This window comes from Coregonus lavaretus, assembly GCF_964263955.1.
Source record: "Coregonus lavaretus genome assembly, chromosome: 28".
Lineage (NCBI taxonomy): Eukaryota > Metazoa > Chordata > Actinopteri > Salmoniformes > Salmonidae > Coregonus > Coregonus lavaretus.
In genome coordinates, this window is record NC_140015.1 from 21186983 (window position 1) to 21205444 (window position 18462).

At 43.3% G+C, this 18462-nt stretch overlaps 1 protein-coding gene across 1 annotated transcript in view; it reads left to right on the forward strand.

The window, feature by feature from the left end:
* The window catches only part of LOC311104452 (ubiquitin carboxyl-terminal hydrolase 43-like), a gene marked incomplete at its 3' end in the record, with an annotated part of 121055 nt that overhangs the window by 41589 nt on the left and 61004 nt on the right, over window positions 1-18462 (forward strand). Inside the window, exon 3 of the mRNA XM_084146291.1 lies at window positions 7461-7564. Coding sequence (XP_084002417.1) covers window positions 7461-7564 — 104 coding nt within the window. The remainder of the gene's footprint in view (window positions 1-7460; window positions 7565-18462) is intronic.

Genomic DNA, 18462 nt, shown 5'->3' on the forward strand with positions numbered 1-18462 from the left:
TGGCATCTCAACCGGGGAATTGTGTTTACTGTGTGAAGTGAATGGCCTCGAGCATGGTGGAGCATTGTAAGAGCAGGGAGTTTGTTTGTATTTTTTACACTTACCAATGTCTGGACACAGACTTAAATCGCTGTCAAAACTATCTGGCATGCTCTGGTGGTTACAGAAAATGACTCCTTTGAGCCACCGTCCACTTTCACTAGCTGATAACAATGCTACAGTATTTTTCTCTAGTCAGTCAGCTCAGGAATCACAATAGTTGAACTCTGTCCCCCCCCCCCCCATTGACAGTGCTGCGCTAGCGACTATTTATCTAAATCCTAGAAATCAATTACACCACTGTAGGTGCCAGGGTGAGGGATTGGAGTTGTAATGTTCTCCTTACTCCCGGGGTATCGGCACGCGCCTCTCCTGGCATTGAGGCTTTTGGATTAAGCAAAGTTGACAATTTCACAACTTAACATATCTTGGGTATTAGCGGTCGCACGTTCCTACTACATGATGAGTTCTATTTTGTGCATTAAACTGACAGTGGCTGAAATTCCTCCATGTTCTCTTTTCAGACTTCATCAATGTCCTCATCTCCTCTGCCCAGTCAAGTGCCCCTTCACAATAATCATTCACTTTGTAAAGTGTGGTCTTATACTGTAAATAGATACAGCAGAGTACTTTTTTTAGAAGGGACTTTCACTAGAACTGTTTGAAAGGACAACTTGATAAGCCATTGGAATAAGCCAATCAAATGATCATCTGATCTGACATTTACTGTGATCCCTGTATAGATCTACTGTATGTCCATCCTGAACACAAACTTGTGACCAATGCTTTTCTTCATGTGGGTCTACTGTATGTTTGCGATATTGTACTGTATCTGTGACTGAAATTATTTTCAAGGGGATAATTGCTGATCATAATGTCAATTTATTTTATTTTACTTGATATCATCTTTAAGGATACCTACTGGGCACACACTGGTTGAGTCAACGTTGTTTACAAATAATTTCAATGAAATTACGTTGTACCAACATGGAATAGGCGTCTGTGCCCAGTGGGTAGTTGCTTTTAATGGCAATATTTGCTGACAAAATTAAATTCCGCTTATTTTACTCAATTTAGATGCTAAAGTGCCTGAGGTTGTTGTGATGCCTCCCACCACCCCTACCAAGCACTAAGTTGAACAATTGAAACGTCTGTTATAAAAATAATTTTAAAAAAATCATAATGTACAAACAAGTTTAATATCATTATAATTGAATGGTGGTGCATTGGACTATGTAGTGGCGGAGTCCTAGCATGGGTAGCAGTCTTGTTAGCCAACATTCCACTCCTTGCTACTGGCACTGGAATGTTAGCTAAAAAGACTGCTACCCAGTCTAGCAGAGTCCTGCTGGAGCCTGCGTTACATACACAAGCCAAATAACGTTCATGTATGTATCCATAAAAGTGCTCACTGTGGCACTGATGATGATGTCAATGTTTACATGTTAGTGCTGAGCGATTTAGTGCTTTTTGATGGGTTTCTTTGTTACATTTAATGCATTATGAAATAATTACATTAAAATGATGAGCTTTTCAATGGAAATTCCAAAGCCTAAAATAGTGAACATTCAATTGCCAAAACATTGAAAGTATGCCATTGTCTTTGTCATGTCCACATAGAAAAATAGGACATTACTATGAAATAAAATATTTCAGTTGTGTCCATTACTTTGTTTTACTTAACTACTTTATAATTTTTCATTCCTTAAACTCATCAATCGCTGCTCACTGCCTGGTCTCAGACTAGACATAACATAGTAAATGTAAATTCATCAAACTCTAATTAGTATGATATGTTACATTTGGTATGGTTACATAAGACATAAGGTTACTTAAGGCAAAAACTAAAGGAGGGTGATTGGTCGGGGTGGGTGTATAACGTGAACGTCTAGCAACTCAAAGGTTGCGTGTTCAAATCTCATCATGACAAGTTCAGCATTTTAGCTACTTTTTTACTACTTTGCAACTACTTAGCATGTTAGTTAACCCTAACCCTTTTAGCTAACCCTTCCCCTAACCCTTTAACCTAATTCCTAACCTTAACCCCTAGCCTAGCTAACGTTAGTTCGTTTACACAGTATTGCTGTTAATAAGAACACCAGGGCAAAGTCAAATAAATATGACTAAGTTGCCTGCGGCAGGCAAGCAATCATAGCCTTTGCTGATGAAGCTATTTATACAGGTTTAGTAATAAATCATTATTTGTCCACACTGCTTCTAATGAAAAGTTCCCTCATCAGTTGGCCTCTCCTCTCCATTACAGGGCTCTGCTCTGTCAGTGAGACCCACTCAACCACAGCCACCTCATCTTAGAACTGTTGGAATGAGCTCAAGTCAGTTTAATTTATTCTGAATCTCCCTTTTGAAAATGTGTTCATCTCCATGTTCACTTATAGCAAAGCACTAAGGCTCCATCCATCACAGACATACTGCTGTTTTGTGTCACAGAGTTGATGGCCTAGAAGAAGCAGCAGACATGAACACAGGCTTTTTGACAACTTGCTGTTTCTCTTTGTGTCCATGACAAGAGGAGTTATTTGATAAAGTGTTTATCAAGGACACGCATTACAGTACATTATGTTCCCGTCTTGGACATCAGTCTGTTGCCTTGCTAAGTGTTTGTGTGTATGTCCGGGCGTGTGTGTGTGTGTGTGTGTGTGTGTGTGTGCAACTCACAAGAAACTGTACAAGATAGAAAACAGTTTTTCAGGGGGACAAACTTCATCATGAATGAACATACAGTGAGCTACAGCATTTTGTCCCAGCAGATACATTACTGTAGGCTACACTACCATGGTATTTGTGCTATTACCACAAAATGACTATATTTTCAGAAGGAATAAGTGTTGTCCTAAAATCAGGCTTTCTATGTTGACTCAAAATATCTACTTTCCACCTTTTTCTGCCTAACCCATTTTACTGGCATTTCTATCAGGTTTGAGCTTGACCTTTTTCTGACAACCAATTTCCAAGATAGCATCTCAATGTTAGACAGGACATTCAAGTCTATGAGACCTCTCAAGATGCATCGTTTTCCACAGACCGTAAATCTTCAATTGAACGCAGAATCAAATAGCCGCTTGTCCCTTTTAATAGTCGGGCATCGGCACACATTTCAGCAAATAATCGCCTTTTTCAAAAAAACGCCGGGTCTAAATGAGTTGTTTACGAGTGAACTTCAGTGAATAATGTAAAGATTGCGTAAAAGAAGATAGAGGAGAGCAACATAATTTCCATGGATGAGACAGCAGTGTGGTTTGACATAGTTGGCTCAACTACGGGGGATAGAATGCAACGAGTGAGAGAATGGTGCTGAAGCGCGAAATTGTTGGTGTATGATAGTCAGCCTAGTCTTTGCAAGTCTGATCTGCGATGGATTTGTTATTATAATGTTTATACTAGTCACATTAAACAGTGTGGTAGTCTTTTCAACATTTTATTGAGCAAAAGCTGTGTGCATTAAGGAAATAGACGCCTGGCTCAAATAGAAGCCTGTCTCTAATAAGCGCCTGTTGTGTTCAGTGATTGAAGCAAATAAATGCCTGGGCTATTAAATGAAGTTTTACGGTATATAAATAAAAATGGTAAAAATATTACTTTGAGGACAGTAGCAGTTTTAGTTAATTTAATGGGAATCGTTATCTAGCCTGATCAGTTTAGATGACTTCTGCCTTACTGAACCATATGTCTGTGTGCATGTAGCATGCTGCGTGTCTCAGTTTCTCACTGTGCTCACGTCTTTAGTAGGGCCGGGACGATACCAGTATCGCGATACTCGTAAGTATCGTGACAATGAAACAAAACACGAAGCGCAATTGACTTCTTTAGGAAAACAGCCCTAATGTTGGGAACAAACATCATTATGTTGTCATCCAGAGTCACATTTATTTACTTTCCAAACTATAGCACATAGTATTTTACATACAGCAGGTTTTTAAAGGACCAAATAGTTGATCTGCTTTGTGTTTACATTTTTGCCATGGAAAAAAGATTGCGATACTGGTATGGTCCCAGCCCTAGGAGCAGTTGCTGCTAACATGCTGCTGCCGCCTCGCAGTCTGATGACTTGGCCAGGCTGACCAGGGAATTTAGTGAGGCGATAAGACCGTGTCTGGGCTGGGCTCATTGGTCTCTGAACACTGTGTTGTTATCTCTGCATAAAGATAGCTCTGGAATGTATAAGCTCTCCAGCGCCAGCCAACTCTGTCACTGAGGAAGCCAGAGAGTGGTAGTAGGGCATGAATTCAGCTAGCTCTATGTTCTGTAGGAGCATAGGCCTCATGGGAGCAGACCACATAACCCCTCTCTCTCTCTCTCTCTCTGCTCTCAATGCCTGCTCTAAAGACCTGTTACCCCTTGACCAATAAGAGGAGGCTCAGCAGAGCATGACCGTACCACACAGGGAGGGGAAAAGAGAGAATGTTATGAGAGAAGGATGAGGGAGTGACTGAGTGGGGTAGAGTGTGATGGAGAGAGCTAAAACCATAGAGTGACTCACTAAAGTGAGAGTGGAGGGAAATGAGAGAAGAGGGAACATTTGTCATTGTATGTGCCTATTGAAGCCCCGTGCAAGAGGGGAAGGTCATGCGTCGGTCACATTCCGGTCTGTGCTAAGCTGAAGTGGACTTGGAAGAAAAGACTCAGTGGCGTTGCTTAGTTAGAGGAAATCTCCTCCTGAGCACTCCCACACCACTACACTTTTTTTCCACAGAACCTCCTTTCAGCTCCACTTGTGAGACGGGGTCATGGTTGAGCTGGCTGCCTGGGAACAGTGGCAGTCATTATGGGATCAGGACAGGAGACGTGGTGTGGTGTGGTGGAGAAAGAGTCAACAGAGAGAGTTAACACAACAGCAGAGACTTGGCGAGCAATAATGCTCTGACAGTCTCCATGAGCCTGTCATATGAGGGCTAAAATGATATGATGACTTAATGCATTTTCAAGTGCCTGGCATCTAGGTACAGCGCTCTAGTTACTACAGTAATAATGTGCTAACATGGAAATGTGGTTTTAGCTTGGCCTTTTCCAAGTCAACCACTCTTGATAAGAAAAGGTGAGTCAGAGATTTGTTATCGTGGTTAAACATGTGTACATCCAGTGGCTTTGTTCAGGTGCTGAATGTTGAAAGTATGAATGTTTATTTGCAATATAAAATAATCCAGACACCTCAAATGTTCTTTGTGACAAATGTTACCTTCAAGGTCAAAGCCTTTTCAGTTTGGGAGCTACACACATGCACGCAAACACACACACACACACACACACAAAGGCTCTATTGTAGTCACATATTTACTCCATAATGTACAGTTGTGTACCATGAAATATCTCTGCTAGGCATCTGAAGTGCGTCATGTTACTTCACTAAATCCTGAAGGCCTAAAGGCAAATGGCAGCTCAAAAATCTGATGCAAGTATCTTTGGCGAATAATGCTCCCTTTATTTCTTATTTATAACCATTGTTATCCCACAATGCGCTTGTTTTGCAGGAATAAAGGCTGAACTGTGTCCTCTTACCTATACTTTGATGCAAATCAGCTACGGTAACTGTAACCGTAACTATATAAATCAGGAAATAGACAATAAGGAAAGCACATTGTCAGTGAGCACATATTGTGCAGTTGATATTGACTATAGTGCAGAGGCATGTTGAAGTTTCACACGTCCTCGAAGAGAGATTGTGAGAGCTCAGTTACAGTACTAATCGATAATCAAGCCAGCAAATTGTTTTGTTATTTGCTGTTAAATTGATTTACCATGATTTCTTTCAAAGACATTCATGAAGGGATGGCGGTTAGAGCATTGAGCCAGTAACCGAAAGGTCGCTGGTTTGAATACCCAAACCGACAAGGTGAAAAATCTGTTGATGTGCCCTTGTGCAAGGCACTTAAGCCTAATTTGCTCCAGGGGCGCCGTACTACTATGACTGACCTTGTAAAACAACACAAAACAACACATTTCACTGCACCTATCTGGTGTATGTGACAATAAAACATATTTTTTTCATCCCAGGAAATGAGAGGGGTAATTAAGCCTAATGAATGCCCCTAACGACATACAGTATTACCTCTCTTTTTCTCAGTCATCCATCCTGTCTCAGTGCCTATGGTATGGTACCTTTTGTTTCGTTTTTACCATTGCTGTACCAAAATATCCATCACAACTACATCTCCTCCTGGCACTCCTGTCACAAGACAGCATGGTTTTATGAAGTGGTGCAACCATGACCCTGATACCATAGTGAGAGAATGATTCAGATTTGACATTACATTGTTTTCAAATGACTACACTGCATCCATGGTGTGTCATTACAGCATCTGCAGTAATTATTATTCCACAGAGTCACACTGGCCACAAACCACCATTAGAATAGAGACACCCTCAGAAGTGACGATGAAGGAGGAGCAAAGACCATGGCTGCTGTTGTTGTTGACGGTGCTGCTAGGGCTAGCTGGATTAGTTCAGTCAAATCAGCACTGATGAGGGGGCAGTTTTCAATTCATCTCTGACTAGAAGACGTCATTCATTATCACATAGCTCTGCTATGCCCTCGTTGTGTGCTGTCCCAGACCAGCTTGTTTTTTTGACCTTGCATGGTTTCAGTGATCAGTCTCTGTTAGTTTTATCGCTTTTTCCAAGGCCAGTTCAGCTCTGCTGTAGGTGAGTGGATTAAAGAATAAAGAGAGAAGTACCCCAAGCGGGTTGCATTCATGTCAATACTTTCCACTGCCTTTGAATATCCCCGTTTAATAGGAAAAAAAGACTGCTGAACAACATCCCACAATTTTTTAACTCGCCGGATATTAATTTAATATATTTTATGCTGATCTGTTCATCCCTTCTGAGTATTCACTTAGCGGTGTTTTGCCACCGCTGCAAATATTTATACAGTACCAGTCAAAAGTTTGGACACACCAACTCATTCAAAGGTTTCTTCTTTATTTTTACTATTTTCTACATTGTAGAATAATAGTGAAGACATAAAAACTATGAAATAACACATATGGAATCATGTAGTAACCAAAAAAGTGTTAAACAAATCAAAATATATTTTATATTTGAGATTGTTCAAGGTAGCCACCCTTTGCCTTGATGACAGCTTTGCACACTCTTGGCATTCTCTCAACCAGCTTCATGAGGTAGTCACCTGGAATGCATTTTCTTGAGGAGAACCTTGGGAGCTACCAGCATGACCTCAGTTTTATTGCTGTTGAGTTTGAGTAGATTGGGTGTCATCCAGTTTTTTATGTCCTGGAGACAGTTGATCAGAGACGGGGGAGAGAGGTGAGAGGTGTGTTTGGTGTGGATGTAAATCTGGGTGTCATCCGCATAGCAGTGGATTGAGTTAAACCTGATGTTTTTATGCTGTTAGAGATTGTAGATGTGACAATGATGTGTTTCTCTTTGTCCACTCTCTATTCCAGGGCCCTGGTATATCAGAGGAGGCGATGGTCACTGAGCCTCCCCACTCGCAGCAGCCCGGGGCACGCCACAGCTTTGTACAGGAACACTTCCAGGCACAATACAAGTGAGTTTCCTCCCCTACACACCACCTGACCCTGACCTAAACCACCTGCTAGGTATCATAGGCCCTATTTACTGGTAGAGCTGGATATATAAATGGACAGTTTGCCAGGTCTGCCCATAGCATACTGTATTCTCAATGCAATGCTAGAGAATAGCCCTATTACTATCTGCACCTTAGTCCTGCAAGCATTGATGGCATCTGAGCTGAGCTGAGTAGAATACAGTTGACTCAACCCCAGGCACCTAACACTGAAATGGAGAAAGGTTAGTGGAGGAGTGGCGGAGTGAGTTTTGGGCCATCTCTGCCCAGGGGATAAAACCTGACCACTCCCCCGGCCAGTCCTGGCAATAGGACCGCAGAAACCTACCCACATCCTGGTTAACTCTCTCCACCTGCCCATTACTCTCGGGGTGAAAACCTGAGGTCAGGCTGATCGAGACCCCCAGACGTTCCATGAACGCCCTCCAGACCCTTGAGGTGAGACGGCAGGACTTAGAAAACCGATCCACAACGACCAGGATCGTGGTGTTCCCTTGTGAGGGGGGAAGGTCCGTAACAAAATCCACCAATAGGTGGGACCACGGCCGTTGTGGAACGGGTAGGGGTTGTAATTTCCCTCTGGGCAGGTGTCTAGGTGCCTTACACTGGGCGCACACCGAGCAGGAGGAAACATAAACCCTCACGTCCTTGGCTAAAGTGGGCCACCAGTACTTCCCACTAAGACAGTGCACTGTCCGACCGATGCCAGGATGACCAGAGGAGGGTGACGTGTGAGCCCAATAGATCAATCGATCGCGAACCTCGAGCGGCACGTACATACGACCCTCTGGACACTGGGGGGGAGTGGGTTCGGTACGTAACGCCCGCTCGATGTCCGCGTCAACCTCCCACACCACCGGTGCCACCAGACACGATGCCGGAAGTATGGGAGTGGGCTCAATGGACCTCTCCTCTGTGTCATACAGTCGGGACAGGGCGTCTGCCTTAGCATTCTGGGAACCTGGTCTGTAAGAAAGAGTAAACAAAAAACGAGTGAAGAACATGGCCCAAATTGCCTGGCGAGGGTTCAATCTCCTCGCCGCCCGGATGTCCTCCAGATTGCGGTGGTCAGTCAAAATGAGAAAAGGGTGTTTAGCCCCCTCAAGCCAATGCCTCCACACTTTCAGAGCTTTAACCACAGCTAACAGCTCCCGGTCGCCCACATCATAGTTGCGCTCCGCCGGGCTGAGCTTCTTCAAAAAGAAAGCACAGGGGCAGAGCTTTGGTGGCGTACCCGAGCGCTGAGACAGTACAGCTCCTATCCCAGCCTCGGACGCGTCCACCTCAACCTGGAATGCTAAGGAGGGATCCGGATGAGCCAGCACTGGAGCCGAGGTAAACAGGTCCTTCAGGTGACCAAAAGCCCTGTCCGCCTCAGCTGACCACTGCAGTCGCACCGGTCTCCCTAAGAGCAGCACCTCCGAGCTCCATAGGGGTAGGGTCGGAGGTCCTGGGGGATGGAATGGACGGCCCCTGATCCGGACATCCGCGGGTGGCCAACAGGTTATCCAGCCTGATTGACATATCCACCAGTTGGTCCAGGTTAAGGTTGGTGTGCCTGCAGGCCAGTTCCCGACGAACGCCCTCCCTTAAGCTGCATCGGTAGTGGTCGATAAGGGCCCTCTCATTCTATCCTGCGCTGGCAGCCAGAGTCCTAAAGTCCAGTGCAAAATCCTGTGCGCTCCTCTTCCCCTGTCTGAGGTGGAATAGACGTTCGCCCGCCGCTTTCGGGCGGTATTCGATCATCCACCGGAGGAGAGAGCGGCGGGCGAACGTCTAAACTCCTCATATCGTACAGATGCTGCGTCTATTCCTCCCCACTCGGCGTTGGCCCACTCAAGCGCTTTCCCGGACAGACAGGAGATGAGGGCGGAAACGCTCTCGTATCTCGAGGGAGCCGGGTGGATGGTTGCCAGGTATAGCTCTACCTGGAGCAGAAAACCCTGACACCCGGCAGCTGTACCGTCGTATGCCCTCGGGAGCGAGAGCCGAATCCCACTGGACCCAGGTGGTGAAAAGGTGGACAGCGGTGTAGGTGGTGGTGTAGTTGGAGGAGGTATAGGAAAACCTCCTCTCTCCCATCGCTCCATAGTATTCACCACGCGTTCCATTGCGGTGCCGAGAGCCTGGATCATGTTCGCTTGTTGTTGGACGCGTTCCTCCATCGATCCGGCTGGCATGGCTGTACCTGCTGACTCCATATTTGGTGCGTGTTTCTGTCAAGGCGTCAGTGTAATGCGGTAGGACGAAGTCATGCGCAGGACACAGAGATAATCGAAAACGTACTTTACTCGTAGGTATCTTAATGAACATACCTCCACGCAGGGAGGAACAAACCCGCTCACGTACGACAACCAAAACATGAACAAACACGCACAACACACAGTGTGAGCCAGAGGGTTAAATAGGGAAGACATAATTACATGATGGGAAACAGGTGAGACCAAAACAGACAAAACAAGTAGAACATAGAAACATGGATCGGTAGCAGCTAGTACTCCGGTGACGACGAACGCCGAAGCCTGCCCGAGCAAGGAGGAGGGGCAGCCTCGGCTGAATTCGTGACATTGACTCAGATTTAGAAAAACTTTGTAGGTTGGCTAAACAAAAACGTATTGGGTAAAACTTTATTGCCCATTCCAATATTAATGCATTTCCTTTAATTATGAACCATATGTTATACAGTTCAATGCAATTATGGTAATTTGTGTGGAAATCAGTTTCATGCTTGTCTTGGTATAAGCTGTTGGTCCATCGGTAACACTGCCTGTAATTTGGTCTATTTGGTTTTGCACCTCTCCTATATGTTCTTTACAATTATTGTACAACCAATGCCGAGTTAGGTATGGAGGATTAAATTGTAATTATCAGATACACCATGTGTAATGGAGATGTCGTTATAACTCTAAGTGAATAGGGACAGCCAAATAATGTATATGTATTAGCAGGAGAAAGAGTAACCTCATTAAATCACTGCAGACATTCCAGTAATTACTGAGCCTAGCTGGAGCATCAATACTGACAAGGCCCATGCACAGCATGCAGTAAGAAAGACTGCCCCTCCACCTAACCTTTATGTCTCCTAGGAAACTAGGGACCCCTTCAAGTGCTTTTATGGTCCTGAGTAAAATGAGTGGGGGTGTTGGGTTTTGTTGGAGGTCAAGTGAAAAACAACAGCTGTACAAATCTAATAGGCATAGATTACCTACATATTGAATAAAAGTGTACACTCTTTGCTCTAGTAGCTTTCCTTCTAAGCTATGAATGATGAACCTGATTGCGTTTTCACAGTTTTATTCCTTATAACATTCCTTTCAATCAGTGTTCAGAGCCCCTCAGTGCCTGCTACAGCAGCATTGAACCCAGAGCCTTCACAAGTGTTCATTTGATCTTGGAGATAAAGCCTCCTCAGTGTTTCTATGAAACAGATGCATCTCACAGCTGTGGTCGGGAGATCACTGGAGCTGCTGAAGGTAGTGGAGCTGTTGCAGTACCTTCATCATGATTTGGCTGTCCGCCCCTCTCACAGAGGTGCCAAATGAGAGTTCTGCATCCAACTGCCAAGTGTATCTGTCAATTTTACATTAGCTGTACTCTTCTCTGGATAACCTTGACAAATGTCGTACTATATTGACAAGGAATTATGCAAACAACTGCACAATAGAACAGATGTATATTTGGACCTTTTAACTTTGTCGTGAAGTAATTAGAACACTTGCATCTCTGTGGAAGTTGTCATTTGCTTTGTAATTTCCTGCTTGTTTTTGTTTCCTCCATCTGCTAATTCCTTGGAAAATTGGCAGCTTGGTGTTATGCCATTAATACATCTGTCAGAGCGCATCCCTTAATTGCTACCCACTGATGAATGTTTCTGCTTTGACTCCCGGGAAATGGGCGTGTCTAGACAGGAAGCAGCCATAGCTAGCTCGGCAGCCATAGCTAGCTCACCCACTCAAACACTGTGCCAGACTCAACCAGGAGGACTGGAATCCAACACTTGACTGATGATTACTGGCAAACCCTAAAACATACAGTATAACTTCAAAAACAGCATAACTTTGCATTTCTTAGCTACAGCATGGCTTTAGTTCAGTGGAAAAGAGCTCTGGACTGTACAGTAATTTCTCTCAAGGAATATTCCATAGCCATATCTTTCCAATGCAGAGTTAGGTATGGAGGATTAAATTGTAATTATCAGATACACCATGTGTAATGGAGATGTCGTTATAACTCTAAGTGAATAGGGACAGCCAAATAATGTATATGTATTAGCAGGAGAAAGAGTAACCTCATTAAATCACTGCAGACATTCCAGTAATTACTGAGCCTAGCTGGAGCATCAATACTGACAAGGCCCATGCACAGCATGCAGTAAGAAAGACTACCTTCTGATTTTGTCCCTTAGGCCAGTCCAGATCACTGACTCAGGCAAGAACATCATTGTCTGAGATGAGGATTTAGGCCTGGGCGTGAAAGTGTAAGACTGAAAAGCCACTGTCAAAGCTTTTTTAGAATAATGTGTGGAAGTGTGATTCAGAGTCCTCGTGGTCAGAGAAGTGTCCTGTTTCGAATATATATACAGTGAGGGAAAGAAGTATTTGATCCCCTGCTGATTTTGTACGTTTGCCCACTGACAAAGAAATCATCAGTCTATAATTTTAATGGTAGGTTTATTTGAACAGTGAGAGACAGAATAACAACAAAAAAATCCAGAAAAACGCATGTCAAAAATGTTATAAATTGATTTGCATTTTAATGAGGGAAAGAAGTATTTGATCCCCTGCTGATTTTGTACGTTTGCCCACTGACAAAGAAATCATCAGTCTATAATTTTAATGGTAGGTTTATTTGAACAGTGAGAGACAGAATAACAACAAAAAAATCCAGAAAAACGCATGTCAAAAATGTTATAAATTGATTTGCATTTTAATGAGGGAAAGAAGTATTTGATCCCCTGCTGATTTTGTACGTTTGCCCACTGACAAAGAAATCATCAGTCTATAATTTTAATGGTAGGTTTATTTGAACAGTGAGAGACAGAATAACAACAAAAAAATCCAGAAAAACGCATGTCAAAAATGTTATAAATTGATTTGCATTTTAATGAGGGAAATAAGTATTTGACCCCTCTGCAAAACATGACTTAGTACTTGGGGGCAAAACCCTTGTTGGCAATCACAGAGGTCAGACGTTTCTTGTAGTTGGCCACCAGGTTTGCACACATCTCAGGAGGGATTTTGTCCCACTCCTCCTTGCAGATCTTCTCCAAGTCATTAAGGTTTCGAGGCTGACGTTTGGCAACTCGAACCTTCAGCTCCCTCCACAGATTTTCTATGGGATTAAGGTCTGGAGGCTGGCTAGGCCACTCCAGGACCTTAATGTGCTTCTTCTTGAGCCACTCCTTTGTTGCCTTGGCCGTGTGTTTTGGGTCATTGTCATGCTGGAATACCCATCCACGACTCATTTTCAATGCCCTGGCTGAGGGAAGGAGGTTCTCACCCAAGATTTGATGGTACATGGCCCCGTCCATCGTCCCTTTGATGCGGTGAAGTTGTCCTGTCCCCTTAGCAGAAAAACACCCCCAAAGCATAATGTTTCCACCTCCATGTTTGACGGTGGGGATGGTGTTCTTGGGGTCATAGGCAGCCTTCCTCCTCCTCCAAACATGGCGAGTTGAGTTGATGCCAAAGAGCTCAATTTTGGTCTCATCTGACCACAACACTTTCACCCAGTTCTCCTCTGAATCATTCAGATGTTCATTGGCAAACTTCAGATGGGCATGTATATGTGCTTTCCTGAGCAGGGGGACCTTGCGGGCGCTGCAGGATTTCAGTCCTTCACGGCGTAGTGTGTTACCAATTGTTTTCTTGGTGACTATGGTCCCAGCTGCCTTGAGATCATTGACAAGATCCTCCCGTGTAGTTCTGGGCTGATTCCTCCCCGTTCTCATGATCATTGCAACTCCACGAGGTGAGATCTTGCATGGAGCCCCAGGCTGAGGGAGATTGACAGTTCTTTTGTGTTTCTTCCATTTGCGAATAATCGCACCAACTGTTGTCACCTTCTCACCAAGCTGCTTGGCGATGGTCTTGTAGCCCATTCCAGCCTTGTGTAGGTCTACAATCTTGTCCCTGACATCCTTGGAGAGCTCTTTGGTCTTGGCCATGGTGGAGAGTTTGGAATCTGATTGATTGATTGCTTCTGTGGACAGGTGTCTTTTATACAGGTAACAAGCTGAGATTAGGAGCACTCCCTTTAAGAGTGTGCTCCTAATCTTAGCTCGTTACCTGTATAAAAGACACCTGGGAGCCAGAAATCTTTCTGATTGAGAGGGGGTCAAATACTTATTTCCATCATTAAAATGCAAATCAATTCATAACATTTTTGACATGCGTTTTTCTGGATTTTTTTGTTGTTATTCTGTCTCTCACTGTTCAAATAAACCTACCATTAAAATTATAGACTGATAATTTCTTTTTCAGTGGGCAAACGTACAAAATCAGCAGGGGATCAAATACTTTTTTCCCTCACTGTATCCTCTTCCTGTCTGTGATGTTTGAATTGTAAAATACTGTATGTATCATATGTGATTACATATTTTTCATAGTAAATACTAATATCATACTATTAGTGACATATACATAATATATTTTTTGTGCTATTTGTTTTAGGAACTGCCTTTGGAGTCCCTATCTTTGATTTGTTAACTGTTCCTCTGTCCCTCTCTCATTGCCCTCCAGCATTTGAGTCCTGGGTGTAACACTATGTAATATAATCTCCAGGCCAACTGACAGGCCAGAGTATTATCACTGTAATGGGTATGTTTGTCACTATACAATCACCAGGCCCATTATACTTGACAATACTTAATCTGTGTACAAATAAGCTTCATATAAACTGACAGGCCTTTTATCTCTTATGTTTTTTATTCTGATTCTGATTTGTCGTTCATCACGTTGGTGTCATTCAATTGATTGATTATGAAATGTCAGGTACACTCTACAGTACAGTTATTGCAATCCTCTCTGTCTGACTGTGATGTCTCCATAAAAGTGAAGTGCCTACTCTAACTATGGAAGTATTGATTTTGAACCTATTATTTCTCTACAACTCTGTAGACTGATCAAATCATGCATTGCCAAGTTATTGAAGGTAAAGCTTTGATATAGCTAGTTTTGTTCTCATCCCACAGCATGACTCACTGCCTGGCATGGGTAAAATGCAGTGAAAATCTCTGTTATCTGTCAAGCGCTGCTCATTAGAGTGAAACCAAACGGCGGGCAGCAGAGCATGTCAGATTAAGGACGTGGTGTACTGTAGTTTCACTGGAAGCCCAGCCTTTTCACAGTGGCACGACAACCCACCACTCTCTCTCAGAGCTTCTTGCCTCTCTTTGTCTGAATCGTTTTGACTGGGTGACCTTTGTTTTGTCTCTCCGCTTAATTTATTTATATTTCTGCAGGAGAGTTGAATATATAGGGCTGTGAAGCCCTTTTGAGATTATTACAGTGACTCAAGGTAAATCCTTTGTTTTGTCTGGATGCTCAGGATCACCTACTGAATGATGCCTTACATATCAACAATCTCTAAAGGGGCCATTACCCTTTGAACCCAGAGATGCAGTGTTGTGATAAAAGCACACATCTTCAAGTAGCAGGTGAAGCTGCAGGCTCACTGAGAAGAATTAACAGCCAATCTTTAGACCAGGGATCATCAACTAGATTCAACCGCGGGCCAATTTTTTTTCGTGAGTGGATGGTCGGGGGACCGGACCATAATTAAAAATAATTTGTAGACTGCAAATTGACCACCAAAAATAAATTTAGTTCTTGAAATGTTCCGTATTGAATGTCTTAAAGTAATGATGGACTGTTGTTTCTCTTTGCATAATATGGACTTGGTCTTTTACCAAATAGGGCTATCTTCTGTATACCCCCCTACCTTGTCACAACACAACTGATTTGGCTCAAATGCATTAAGAAGGAAAGAATTTCCACAAATTAACTTTTAAGAAGGCACACCTGTTAATTGAAATGCATTCCAGGTGACTATCTCATGAAGCTGATTGAGAGAATGCCAAGAGTGTGCAAAGCTGTCATCAAGGCAAAGGGTGGCTATTTGAAGAATCTCAAATATAAAATACATTTTGATTTGTTTAACACTATTTTGGTTACTACATGATTACATTTGTGTTATTTCATCGTTTTGATGTCTTCACTATTATTCTACAATGTAAAAAATAGGAAAAATAAAGAAAAACCCTTTAATGAGTAAGTGTGTCCAAACTTTTGACTGGTAGTGTATATATTTTCTCAGAAAACTTGGGGGGGGGGGGGAATAAAACCACCTACAGGCCAAATTCGGCCCGCTGGCCGCCAGTTGGGGAACCCTGCTTTAGACCCTTAACTTTTAGTAGATTGTTCTAATAATTGCTGTTATAACAAATATCATTCATTCATTTATTTTTCAGGTAAGGTGACACTGAAGTTCCCGATACTTGGAAAAATGGCTTTTAGAGTTCTACCCATTTCAGTTAGTGTTAGGCTAGTGCAGGGATTTTAGTTTTTGGTAAATAAATACTAAAATCACCAGGAAAATAGTTTAATTTAGGAAATCTGTTCCCAAGTATTCCCAAGAATAAAAAAAGAGACACACTAAGTGCACATAACATGCTCTTTCCATGACATAGACTGCAGGTGAATCCAGGTGAAAAGCTATGATCCCTTATTGATGTCACTGGTTAAATCCACTTCAATCAGTGTAGATGAAGGGGAGGAGACAGGTTAAAGAAGGATAAACATTTTTTGGGGGGGTATTTTACCCCCTTTTTTCTCCCCAATTTCGTGTTATCCAATTGTGATCCAATTACGATCTTGTCTAATCGCTGCAACTCCCCAACAGGCTCGGGAGAGGCGAAGGTTGAGTCATGCGTCCTCCGAAACATGAACCGCCAAACCGCGCTTCTTAACGCCCGCCCGCTTAACCCGGAAGCCAGCCGCACCAATGTGTCGGAGGAAACACTGTTCAACTGATGACCGAAGTCAGCCTGCAGGCGCCCGGCCCGCCACAAGGAGTCGCTAGAGCGCGATGAGCCAAGTAAAGCCCCCCCGACCAAACCCTCCCCTAACACGGACGACGCTGGGCCAATTGTGCACTGCCCTATGGGACTCCCGGTCACGGACGGTTGTGACACAGCCTGCGATCGAACCCGGGTCTGTAGTGACGGCTCAAGCACTGCGATGCAGTACCTTAGACCGCTGCGCCACTCGGGAGGCCCGCCGCGCCACTCGGGAGGCCTAAAGAAGGATTTTTAAGCCTTGAGACAATTGAGACATGGATCGTGTGTGTGTGCCATTCAGAGGGTGAATGGGCAAGACAAAATATTGAAGTGCCTTTGAACGGGGTATGGTAGTAGCTGCCAGGCGCACCGGTTTGTGTCAAGAACTGCCACGCTGCTGGATTTCTTACGTTCAACAGTTTCCCATGTGTATCAAGAATTGTCCACCACGCGTAGACAAGATGGCGTATTGAATAGAAAGCGGTACAAAACACCTCAAGATAAAAACATAATATTCAAAATCAGTAAGTTAGACTAAATAAAGTCGATAAATGATAAATTGGGCATACTAGAATTGGTCAGTAAAGACGTAAAAGAGTTGAAAGCGAGTCTTCAAATGAGTGACGAAAAAGCTTTGGTAATGGAGAAAGAAACCAAAGAATTAAAAGTGACAGTCTCTAAAATGGAAACGGACGTTAGGGAACTAAAAAAGGAGAACAACCTTCTGAGAGAAGCCTTACTAGACATCCAAACTAGATCGATGAGGGAAAATGTAGTACTTACGGGTATTCAGGAAAAGGAGGGAGAAATAACAGAGAATATTATGAAGGACTTCCTGCATACAGCGCTACAAATCCCACTCGAGGCTGTCGATAAAATCCAACTCGAACGTGTACACCGTTTCGGAAAAAGAGGACAGAAATATGAGCGCCCAATCGTTGCCAAATTTGCTTTTTTTAAGGATAAAGCTATGGTGAAAAGCCTAGGAAAAAGACTTGCTGGCACGAAAATAGGCATGAATGATCAGTTCCCGAGGGAGATTGTAGAAAGGTGCAAAGTTCTGTATCCAATCTTCAAGGAAAACTGATTAAAAGGGAAACGTGTTGCACTCGTGGTGGATAAACTATATATTGACAACCAAATGTTCAGAGACACAAAGACTACTCCATGGCTATTCTAAAAGTTGTAATAGAGGAGTCGAATATTGGAGCACCTGATACTAGCAATGATAGGGATTGTAATATTAAATAACATTTATAGTAAGTATATTATTTTATAAAAGGATAAAACGACATAACAAGCAGAATAATACATCTTTAAATACAATAATTAGAACATGGCTTTTTTGGCGGGAGGTTGTTGTTTTGGCGGATGGTTGTTGTGGTTGGTCCTGTGTTCTCTCTGGCGTCCTTTCCCCCTTGCGGCAGATGTGGATGCGGGTGCGTTTGCACGCTCAGCCCATTTCTTCCGCAGTCAACCATGTGGTGTGCATTTTTGTGTTTGAAAAGGTGCGGCGTTAAGTGAGTGAGAGGGGAAATGGTTGCATATCCCAGAGCCGACCGGGGGTCTATGAGCAGGGGTAGTGAGAGAGAGCTTTCAATTTTGTGTAGATGAGGGATATACATTTTTAAATATAGTATACATCTAATCTAACTTTTCATTGTCCTATCATGATGGAAAGATCCCTAACCCTATAACCTGGACACCCACCTGAGCGACCCATACACCAAAGAGAAGTTCCCATCTCTTTTATGGACCTGCTGTGAGTATGCAGCCTAAACAGAGAAATAAATGCGGTCAG